Below are 11,915 nucleotides of genomic sequence, written 5' to 3' on the forward strand. Positions count from 1 at the left end.
CAGGTGGCATTCGTGCACGACACCGCCGGGCGACTGGAGACCATCCTCGCCGGCCTGTCCAGCACCCACTACACCTACCAGGATACGACCAGCCTGGTAAAGTCCGTGGAGGTGCAGGAGCCGGGCTTCGAGTTGCGACGCGAGTTTAAGTACCATGCCGGCATCCTGAAGGACGAGAAGCTGCGTTTCGGCTCCAAGAACTCCCTGGCCTCGGCTCACTACAAGTACGCCTACGACGGAAACGCCCGGCTCAGCGGCATCGAGATGGCCATCGACGACAAGGAGCTGCCGACCACGCGCTACAAGTACAGCCAGAACCTAGGCCAGCTGGAAGTCGTGCAGGACCTGAAGATCACGCGCAACGCCTTTAACCGGACCGTAATCCAGGACTCGGCCAAGCAGTTCTTCACCATTGTGGACTACGACCAGCACGGCCGGGTGAAGAGCGTGCTGATGAACGTCAAGAACGTCGATGTCTTCCGGCTGGAGCTGGACTACGATCTGCGCAACCGCATCAAGTCCCAGAAGACGACATTCGGCAGGTCCACGGCCTTCGATAAGATTACCTACAATGCCGACGGCCATGTGGTCGACGTCCAGGGCACCAACAACTGGAAGTATCTCTTCGACGAGAACGGCAACACGGTGGGCGTAGTGGACCAGGGGGAGAAGTTTAACCTGGGCTACGACATCGGGGACCGTGTGATCAAGGTGGGCGATGTGGAGTTCAACAACTACGATGCGCGCGGCTTTGTGGTGAAGCGCGGGGAGCAGAAGTATCGCTACAACAACCGCGGACAACTGATCCACTCGTTCGAGAGGGAGCGCTTCCAGAGCTGGTACTACTACGATGACCGCAGCCGCCTGGTGGCCTGGCACGACAACAAGGGCAACACCACGCAGTACTACTACGCCAATCCACGCACCCCGCACCTCGTGACCCACGTGCACTTCCCCAAGCTCAGCCGCACCATGAAGCTGTTCTACGACGACCGCGACATGCTCATCGCTCTGGAGCATGAGGACCAGCGCTACTACGTCGCCACCGACCAGAACGGCTCGCCACTGGCCTTCTTTGATCAGAATGGCGGCATCGTCAAGGAGATGAAGCGGACGCCCTTCGGCCGGATCATAAAGGACACCAAACCGGACTTCTTTGTGCCCATCGACTTCCACGGTGGACTGATCGACCCTCACACCAAGCTGGTGTACACTGAGCAGCGGCAGTACGACCCCCACGTGGGCCAGTGGATGACCCCGCTTTGGGAGACCCTGGCCACCGAGATGTCACACCCCACGGACGTGTTTATCTACCGCTACCACAACAACGACCCCATCAACCCGAACCGACCGCAGAACTACATGATCGACCTGGACTCCTGGCTGCAGCTCTTCGGCTATGATCTGAACAACATGCAGAGCAGCCGGTACACCAAGCTGGCCCAGTACACGCCTCAGGCCTCCATCAAGTCGAACATGCTGGCTCCCGATTTCGGTGTGATCTCCGGCCTGGAGTGTATCGTGGAGAAGACCAGCGAGAAGTTCAGCGACTTTGACTTCGTGCCCAAGCCGCTGCTCAAGATGGAGCCAAAGATGCGAAACTTGCTGCCGCGGGTCAGCTACCGACGTGGCGTTTTCGGCGAGGGTGTGCTGCTCTCGAGGATCGGGGGACGAGCGTTGGTTAGCGTGGTGGACGGATCGAACAGCGTGGTGCAGGACGTGGTGAGCAGCGTGTTCAACAACTCGTACTTCCTGGACCTGCACTTCAGCATCCACGACCAAGACGTGTTTTACTTCGTGAAGGACAATGTCCTGAAGCTGCGTGACGACAACGAGGAGCTGCGTCGCCTCGGCGGCATGTTCAACATATCAACGCACGAAATTAGCGACCACGGAGGCAGCGCCGCCAAGGAGCTGCGCCTGCACGGTCCCGACGCCGTTGTCATTATCAAGTACGGCGTCGATCCCGAGCAGGAGCGCCACCGCATCCTGAAGCATGCCCACAAGCGGGCAGTGGAGCGGGCCTGGGAGCTGGAGAAGCAACTGGTGGCCGCCGGCTTCCAAGGACGTGGCGACTGGACCGAGGAGGAGAAGGAAGAGCTCGTCCAGCACGGCGACGTCGACGGCTGGAACGGCATCGATATCCACAGCATACACAAGTATCCGCAATTGGCCGACGACCCCGGCAACGTAGCATTCCAGCGGGACGCAAAGCGGAAGCGACGCAAGACCGGCAGCAGCCATCGGAGTGCCTCCAACCGGCGCCAGCTCAAGTTCGGCGAGATGAGTGCGTGAGTAGAGGCTCACAGGGAGAAGCAGGAGGCGGAGACGGGGCTGGAGCTGGAGCTGGAGGAGAGCAACATGGCCGACGAAGAGTACGGCGGACAGGAGGACTACCTAATTGCCGTGGGCAAGAAGGAGCCGAGGGACAGCAGCGAGGCACTGGACGAGCAGATTTTGTAATTAGGTGAAATGCGCAACAGCGACCACAACAACAGCACAACACTCGATGACACAACACAAAAGAAAAAAAACAAAAGAAAAGCGAGCATTCAACACACTTATTAATATAAACTTTAATCGTGCTTAAAGTTTAGTATTAGCCACAACGCAACCCTCGAATAACCGAAGAAACTTCTTATATGTACACAGGAACAGTAATATGTATGTTGATGTTGAGTTTAGGCTAACAATAGGCGTATGTTTAGTCCATGTGTGTAATGTTTAATGTAATTTTTTAAATCTGAATCAGTGTCCCCACGGGCAGCCAGCATACACTGGCTTAATACGCTAGGGCGCGTACTACATACATAGATTGGTACATTAGCCGAGGCAGATCGAACTAGACTTGTATAGATCGAGCCAACTGAACAGATCCGAACAGATTCGCTTGCTCGGAGTTTGGTCAAACGCTGCCCAATTAGCCAGTTGCATTACGATGTCAAACGATGAGTATTACACAGCAAAATATGCATACGATAAGTACAGATGTTAAACTACAAAACGAATAAATGTAAAAAGATTAAAGTTCTCTGTAGTAGCCCCTAGTCCTCGGCCCCGAATCTGGCCCACTCCAACACAGCCCACTCTCGTATGGCAACAGAGATGTTGACCGCTGCTTAACCTTCTTAATTGCTTTGTGTATATACGAACGAATACTTTTCTATCCTTTAGCCAACGAACAACGCGTGTTTATCCCCTAATCTAAAAGTCTTTTTAGCGAAATAGGTATCTGAACCGAATGCTCGAATTTAAATTTATCAGACGCGTCTACCTTTTTTGGATAGCCAAGAATCAAAAGGAATTTTATCAGTCCCTCTTCAATGCAATAGAATCTCTACCAAATCTTTTCACTCATTTTATAATGTTAACTGTTGAATTTATTCAAACGATAAATGCATTAAAAACTTTTTACAAATTGTGATATATATTTCTAAACATTTCATTTGACAACTTGAAGTGTAACGAACAAAAATCGAATTAACTCAAATTGAACCGAAAATGAAATTCAACCACATGTACTTTACTCATTTTTAAATATAGTCTTTTATGGTTAGTTTTTATGCTGCAATATTTAGTTCTAACCGTTTGCCATGTTAATTTGTAAAAGCAATACAGTTTTTAGTAACGAACCCCCACGGGAATGTCACATAAGTTTTAGTGTCTTTTTATACTTTTTTTTAACAATAAAAAACCTTTCTCAATCCCCTTTTATGTGGCCGACCCTTTGTCGGTACTTTGTGTTTATAATTATTATTGAACTATTTATAATTGAACCTAAACTATTGACTATTGAGATATAAACTAGCATAAAACTTAGTGCGCATAAGGACGTGCGCAGAACTTAAATATATACCCCCTATAACCATTAAAAACACACCTTGTATTATAAACACCCACACATACAACTAAACTTAGGCATAAGAACTAGGCTAAAGACGAAGCTCGTAAGAACAGAAAGGATTAGCACCTAACAGAAGTGAAAATAAGCGATTGGATTCTGTTTCATGTGAGGAAAGAACAGACGATTACAGAAGATAACTGCGTAGTAATTAGCTAAAGTGTTAGTAATTTTATTAAATAAAATTATAAATGAAAATGGATAAACACTTAAACTTTAAATTAAGGAATATGCATCATTCTCTGAATTCGTTTATTCGGATTGTAAATCTAGCGCTGTGTGAAGATCTGGAAGCATCCATTTTCAGGTCATTACACAGAATCAGTTCTTACAAAATAACGAAAATTGTAAAAATCAGAAATCGTATATGAATGTGTATGTAATAAAATTAAGCAGCATTATATTAACCAAAAAGCATATAACAAAACAAAATGATTGAAAACTGCAATGCGAATAATTGTGACTGAAACAAGAAAAATTATAGATACCACGCCGTTGCCGATGGTCGTCGTCGAGCTCGACTGTGCTTCAATCTCGTATGTTCCCCTAGTCCTTTGTTCTTTGAGTGTCCTTTGAACTGTAAATTTCCAGGAAGGGGAAAGGCTTACCCTACTTAATTAGTTGAGATCATGATTAGAGTTATTAACTGATTGTAACGAAAAACACGCCACACTTAAAAGCAGCCAGTCCGTTGAGGCAGTTTAAGCATGCATAAATTGCAACCAATATTCAATGTACGAAATTGTCTTTAAAGTATACAGATGCCGAGTGAAGTGCAGAGGGTATAGGCTAAAAATTACAAATCGATTGCAGAAAACAAAGGACAATTGTATACACAGAAAATACCTATAATTATGGCAAGCCGATATACATACATGATAAAGCATCCATATAAATATATATAATAACTAATAATATTACGAGTAAAAAGCGATTTCAATAAAAATGAAAACATAAAAAGTTATCTTTGTATCATTTATATGGGATTTTCAATGGTAAGCAATTTTGGGACTGTGGTCGAACTCTCAAACCAACCTGTTTCGAAGGACGTGACAAATCTCTTGCATTTTTTTTTCCATCTATACCATCGATTGACCCAAAAAAAACTTTGTCACGCCCACTTTAACCCCCAAAAGCCGCTCACAAACTTAAAAAAATCGTTAGTATGAACGCGAATATCTCGGTAACTATCAAAGATAGAGAATTGGGATTTCAGATTTAGATTCCGTAGCCTTGTACGCAGCACAATTTTGTTAAGCGAATATGCCACGTCCACAAGGCGCCCAAGCCTGTGGCGCCCACAATTTTCATGCTATTAAAAAAATTGAGATCTCGGAAACTATAAAGCTGCAATACTGGGATTAGGCATGCAGATTCTAGAAATTCCTGCGCAGCGCAAGTTCGATTCGTCAGTGTGCCACGCGCACTCTAACGCCCACAAGCCGAACAAAACTGTGACGCCCACAATTTTCATGCTAGAAATAAAATTTTAACTGAAATGTATTAGTCTCGCCAATACCTATCGATTGACCCAAAAAGTTTGCCACGTCCATACTAACGCCCATAACGCTTAAATCTGTCTTCCACCCATATAACCATGTATTAAGATCGCGGGTAGGTGGCGCATTACGGGTATCTGATCGTCTAGGTATTCGACTATAGCTTTCTTCCTTGTTATTAAATAGGATTCGTAGTTCTGAAATATTTAAAAAAAATGTCATATACCGGAGTAGAAAAGAATATGATCAAACATAACGATGCTATAATTATTTTCCTATTTTCCTTACTTCCCTTTAATTATCCGATCGTATCTATTGCAGATTTATAATATAGTCGTCTGATTTTTTAAATTTAAATTTTATTCGAAATTCTGAAAAATTAAAAGAATAGTATTCCTAAGTGTAGAAGTTTATATGTCAAAAAACACCGAAGTTATAGTTTTCTTACAAATATTATTCAAATATTATTTATTATTTAGGATAAAGTTGTCCAATCCGATTACCTAAAATAGAAATATGACTTTTGGGAAGGTTTCATCGCGATAGCTTTAAAATTGAAAGACTAGTTCGCGTATTTCTTCTAATACAGCGGAACTTTTCGAGATTTACGCTGTTGTTTCTATAAAAAATATAACATATGGACGTCTATTTTCGAACATATTTTCAAACGATTGGTTTAAAACAGATAGCTTGTTGATGCTGATTTATCGAATACGTCACCTGAAAGTTATTATACACAATTCGTAAAGTATACATTTTTAATTGACAAAAAACAAGAAAGAAAGTTAACTTCGGCAAGCCGAATACCCTTGCAGATATATTTTTATTAAATTTAAAAATACAAAAAATGATATTCCCAATAATATAAGATAATATGTCAAAAAACACCGAAGCTATAATTTGTTTCATATTATTTTCCCACCAATTTTCCGATCGTTCCTATGGCAGCCATATGATATAGTAGTTCGATTTTGATAAAATTAAATTCGAAATTCAGAACTAATTAAAAAATGTTATTTCCAAGCGTAGGTGGTTATATGATAAAAAACAACCGAAGCTATAATTTGTTTCATACTATTTTCCCATTATTTTTCCGATCGTTCCTATGGCAGCTATATAGTCGTCCGATTTTGATAAAATGTAATTCGAAATTCAAAACTTGTTAAAAAATGTTATTTGCAAGCTTAGGAGGTTATATGTTAAATAAACACCAAAAATATAAATAAAAAAAAATTTTTTCGATTATTCCTATGGGAGCTATAAGATATAGTTGTCCGATCCGGCTGGTTCCGACTTATATACTACCTGCAAAAGATATAAGACTTTTGGGAAAGTTTCAGCCCGATAGCTTTAAAACTGAGAGACTAGTTTGCGTAAAAACGGACGGACAGACGGACATGGCTAGATCGACTCGTCTAGTCAAGCTGATCAAGAATATATATACTTTATGGGGTCGGAAACGTCTCCTTCACTGCGTTGCAAACTTTTGACTGAAATCAATATACCCTCTGCAAGGGTATAAAAATGTATGTACCCCATTTCAGCCTAAACCATTAAAAATAAGCCGAGTACCTCGACTCTCAGATGCCCGTTACTCAACTAAAGGGACCAAAGGGAAATGGAGATATGCAAGCAGCAAAGCGAGATTGAAATGCGCCACCTACCCGTGATCTCAATATATGCTTATGTGGGCAGTAGACAGACTTGAGCATTATGGGCGTTAGAGTGGGCGTGGCAATTTTTTTTGGGTCAATCGATAGATATTGACGAGACTAATACATATCAGTTAAAATTTTTTTCTAGCATGAATATTGTGGGCGCCACAGGCTTAGGCGGTTTGTGGGCATATTGTAGCATATTCGCATAACAAACTCGCGCTGCGTACAAGGCTAGGGAATCTAAATCTGAAATCCCAATTTTCTATCTTTGATAGTTTTCGAGATATCCGCGTTCATATTTACAATTTTTTGAAGTTTGTGGACGGCTTGTGGGCGTTAAAGTGAGCGTAGCAAACTTTTTTGGGTCAATCGATAGGTATTGATAAGAACAATACATTTCAGCTAAAATATTTATTTGTTTGTCACCTTGCTGAAACAAACTTGCGCTGTGCAAGAAGCTCAGCAAGCAAGATCTCAGCGTTCATCCGGACGAACGGACAGACGGACATGGCTAGATCGACTCGGCTAGGGATCCTGATCAAGAATATATATACTTTATGGGGTCGGAAACGGTTCCTTCTGCCTTTTACATACTTTCCGACGAATCTAGTACAGGGTATAAAAAGGAAATACATATTTCATGTCGGTAAAAATGGTTTACAACTTTTTAAAAAAGTTGACAGCGTATATTTTATTTTCGTTTTCCATTAAATACCAAAAAGTACATAGTTTAACATAAGATGCGTCCCAAGGGGTTTTCCGTAAAGATAGCATTTCCTGAAGGCTGGTTCACAAATTTAGAAAAAGGAGCCGGTGATATTTCGTAGCCCGCTGACTGTTTCAGTGCGTCCTGACTGCGAGCTAGAACCAACAACTTTCCACTGAGGTTCTTATCGATGGACTTCAATTCGGTAATCTTATTTTGCTGGTCTACAACATAGATAATGAAGTTGACTCCATATAGTCCAAACAAATGCTCTAGCTCGCTGCGAAGCGTAGGCAGTGAGATAATCTCCTTGGTAACATTGTGCTGCAGAAATAGAGACCCTTTATTGCTGTTTCCAAATCGTGGGTTAAGGTCTTCGGCCAAGGATACATTTAACCAAGGCAGACTAGGAAGCTGCAATTCCTCGGTGGAACAAATGGTCAACTTTAAGGGAACTCCTTTAAGATCAACAAGCTCGCTAGCTATTAATCGTTTCTTGGCTGCCTGCTCAGATGAATATGGAGCAAACTCAGACTTAACAGCCGTCTTGATCATAGTTGCATAGCTAGCTAGAACTTTTGTAAGCTGAGCCTGAGCCTCAAGGATTTCCTTCTTAGCTTTTTGGTCGGCAGTAAGCTCATGGAAAATAAGAACTGGATCAGTCGGTATAAGTTGAGCCTTCTTCTTCAATTTCTGGACTCGGTTAATAACCTCACGAGCCAAGCCTTCTTCAAGCAACTCTTCGTTTGGCGTCATGTCCAACAGCACCAAAACTTCATTGTCGCTGTGGGCTTCAAAGTTCCCTCCCACTTGCTCAGAGGTGCAGTAAATTATGCGAACTTCGTCGAGTTCTATTCTTTGATCCAGGATGTTGAAGTAACCCTGCGAAACATGCTTCTGAATTTCATCATCCTTCAGAGCCTTAATTGCGGCCATAACCGCCTTAAAATTGCCCTTAAGCCGCTGCCCCAGCGCCTGAGAAAACAATGAATCATTAGCTTTATACAAACGAATAAAGTCTCTATAAAACAAACCTTGTGGTCAGGCTCTGCTCTCAATGAGACACCATACTTTTCCTTGTCGGAGCTCAGCGTTAGTTTGCGAACATTAAGTTCGCTTAGAATGAAGTCCTGCAAACTCTTAATAGCTTCGAGGGTTTGTGGATCCTTGTGAATAACGATGATCTCCGAAACTGGATACTTAACGGGCAAGGTTCTTCGATCCCGCATTACACGACCCAGCTCGACGACTGATTGCATCAAAGCAACCGAGCGTTCAATATCGCTCCGAATAAACTTGCTCTGACTGACGGGCATCATCTGGTAGTGAACTGAGTCAGCGTGCTCCAGGGAGCCCGGTGGCTGGAACAATGCCAACCTCTGGAATATATATTCCGTAAGATAGGGCGTGAAAGGAGCCATCATTTTGACCATTGTGTATAGAACATCGTACAGGGTGTCCAGTGATTGGATGCATTGCTGAGCTCCCAATTCACCCTTGATACGACGGCGGTTAAGACGCACATACCTGTTGAAAAATAGCGAAGATTTTGGTATACCTTAATAGACTAGTGAAGAACGAATAAACGTACCAGTTGGTTAGTTGATCAATAAACTTTGTCAACCTGGGCACGACTGTGTACAGACGATACATTTTCATCTCGGTAGCAAAGAACTCCAACAAAGACTCTTTAAAGGACAAAATCCACACATCAATTACGGATGCCTTATCCATATTATTCAAATGGCGTTCACGCTCATAAGTGTATTGTCCTTTTCCGGCCAAGTCCTCCTTCTCATAGCGCACGATGTTTTGCAGTAAGAAACGGTAAGCATTATACCAGGGCAAAAATACATCCTTGATAATGTCGCGTACTCCTTCTTCCTTAAAGCGCAGACTTTCAGCCCTCACCACGGGTGAATTGATTAGGTACAGTCGAAGGGCATCCGCTCCATATTTATGAACTACCTCCATGGGATCGGGATAGTTCTTCTTGCGCTTCGACATCTTCTGACCATCAGCGGCCAAAACCAACCCACTAGCAATAAGGTTCTTGAACGGTGCCTTGTTAAACAGTGCCGTCGAAATCACAAGAAGCGTGTAGAACCAGCCGCGGGTCTGATCTATGCCCTCTGCTATGAAGTCGGCCGGGAAATTGTTCATGAAGTCCTTCTCGTTCTCGAACGGGAAGTGCTGTTGTGCGAAAGGCATTGAACCAGATTCAAACCAGCAATCAAAAACCGGAGCTATGCGACGCAGTGGCGGGTTTCCGGGGACTGCCGATGGTATCTCAATGTGATCGATGCTTTCACGATGCAGATCCTCAACCTGAACGCCAGACAGCTCGGCCAACTGCCTAATGCTGCCAATAACCACGGTCTCTTCCCCATTGGGAGACCTCCAGATAGGAATCGGCGTACCCCAGTAGCGATTGCGGGAGATCTGATAGAATGTGTTTCATTAAGTAAGAAAGCAAAGAGAGTTAAATTTTCTATACTCACAGCCCAATCTCTAGCCTCTTTCAGCCAGTTGCCAAATCGTTTTTCCTTTACGAAGTCGGGAACCCAGTACGTTTGGGAACTGCAGTCCAGCAGATTTTTTGACATGTGCTCGACACGCACAAACCAAGAAGGCACAGCCTTATATATTAGCGGTGTGTCTGACCGCCAGCAGAATGGGTAGCTATGCTTCACCTGGCCGCTGGAAACCAAGTTTCCCCGAGCCTTCAACGCAGCCATAATTTGCTTGTCTGCGTCCTTCACGTACTGGCCCTCAAAGTCGCTGGCCTCCTTGGTGAACCGTCCAGCCTCGTCGACTGGGCAGAGCACCTCGCTGGACTTTGTGATGAGTCCCGCCGCCAGGCATACGCGATAATCGTCCTCGCCGAAGTACGGCGCATTGTGCACGATACCCGTTCCGGAATCCTCGGTGACGTACTCGTCGACCAGGACGCGGTAAGCTTTCACTTCTGCTCCGCGTTTCGCGAAGTACGGGAACAGCGGCTTGTAGTGCAGATCCTTTAAGGTTTTGCCTGCGAACCTGTCCCTTACCTCATACTCCGCCTCCGTCTTGTAGACGTAAGAGAGGCGCGACTCGGCGAGAACGAAGAATCGGTCGCTCTTCACGTCGCGCACCTTCACATAGGTCATAGTCGGGTGGACGCAGCACGCAAAGTTGGAGGGCAGTGTCCATGGCGTGGTGGTCCACACCAGGAAGAATGTATTGGGCAGCGAAACGGCCTCCAGGGCAATCACCACACAAGGGTCCACGACCTCCTTATAGTTCTGGTTGGCCTCAAAGTTGGACAGCGACGTTGTGCAGGCGGTGGAGTAGGGCATAACCTTCACGCCCTGGTAGACAAGTCCCTTGTCGAAGAGTTGCTTGAAGATCCACCAAATGGACTCCATGTACCACGGGTACAAGGTCTTGTAGTCGTTCTTGAAGTCGATCCAGCGACCCACGCGCGTCACCACGTTCTCCCACTCATCGGCGTACCTCATAACGATCTTCCGGCACTCCGCGTTGTAGGCGGCAATTCCCATCTTGGCCACGTCCTCGGGACCCCGGATGTTCAGCAACTTGTCGATCTCGAACTCCACGGGCAGGCCATGGCAATCCCAGCCGAAACGGCGGTCCACATGGTATCCCTGCTGGTAGGCGTACCGCGTGACGATGTCCTTGATGGTGCCGGCCAGGATGTGTCCGTAGTGGGGCAGCCCGGTGGCGAAGGGCGGTCCATCGTAGAAAGTGTATCTGGGTGACAAATCGCACACAGATTAGCAATTGTCTGATGCAATCGGCTGCGACACTTACTTGGGCTTTCCCTTCGACAGCTGGCTGCACTTTTCAAAGATATTTTCGGCACGCCACTGCTGCAGTACGTTCTCCTCCTCGGCGGGGAAATTGATGTTCTCCGGCACTCGGCAAACGTCGCTGCGCTCCAGTTTCTTTTCCATGGCTGTCAAAATGCACCGTTGAATTATTTATAAACTTTCAATGCCTATTCGCCCACCTTTTATATCAGAAATCAAACCAATTTGCGGCGATTTTTGCGTGGCACACAACGTGCACTATGGTATGGAACTAGTGGTTCCTCGGATCGCTCCGCCGGTCATCGGCTGCTGATATCGATAGTCAGTATCAGCTGACAA

The 11,915-nt window shown here is 45.1% G+C and overlaps 2 protein-coding genes across 6 annotated transcripts in view; one reads left to right on the top strand and one right to left on the bottom strand.

The window, feature by feature from the left end:
* Positions 1-3,712, top strand: part of LOC119554509 (teneurin-m) — a 113,605-nt gene extending 109,893 nt beyond the window's left edge. For all 5 annotated transcript variants that reach the window (XM_037865447.1, XM_037865448.1, XM_037865449.1 and 2 more), the window contains one exon: positions 4-3,712. In XM_037865447.1, coding sequence (XP_037721375.1) covers positions 4-2,295 — 2,292 coding nt within the window. In that variant the 3' untranslated portion in view covers positions 2,296-3,712. The remainder of the gene's footprint in view (positions 1-3) is intronic.
* Positions 3,713-7,711: 3,999 nt separating this feature from the next.
* LOC119553694 (isoleucine--tRNA ligase, cytoplasmic) lies at positions 7,712-11,847 on the bottom strand. The gene is made up of 6 exons (XM_037864249.1): positions 11,777-11,847; positions 11,578-11,722; positions 10,266-11,517; positions 9,356-10,206; positions 8,799-9,291; positions 7,712-8,739 (listed from the first exon to the last, which is right to left on the bottom strand). The coding sequence occupies exons 2-6, from the start codon at positions 11,718-11,720 to the stop codon at positions 7,789-7,791; spliced, it is 3,690 nt and encodes a 1,229-aa protein (XP_037720177.1). The 5' UTR covers positions 11,721-11,722; positions 11,777-11,847; the 3' UTR covers positions 7,712-7,788.
* Between the last annotated feature and the right edge of the window lie 68 nt (positions 11,848-11,915).

The sequence above is a fragment of the Drosophila subpulchrella genome, chromosome 3L (assembly GCF_014743375.2).
Source record: "Drosophila subpulchrella strain 33 F10 #4 breed RU33 chromosome 3L, RU_Dsub_v1.1 Primary Assembly, whole genome shotgun sequence".
NCBI lineage: Eukaryota > Metazoa > Arthropoda > Insecta > Diptera > Drosophilidae > Drosophila > Drosophila subpulchrella.

Coding starts and splice junctions, on each gene's coding strand:
- LOC119553694 (XM_037864249.1), bottom strand. CDS start 11,720: ATGGAAAAGAAACTGGAGCGCAGCGACGTTTGCCGAGTGCCGGAGAAC. Junction 9,292..9,355: donor ATTGATCAACTAACCAACTG/GTACGTTTATTC, acceptor ATTTTTCAACAG/GTATGTGCGTCTTAACCGCC. Junction 8,740..8,798: donor GAGCAGAGCCTGACCACAAG/GTTTGTTTTATA, acceptor TTGTTTTCTCAG/GCGCTGGGGCAGCGGCTTAA.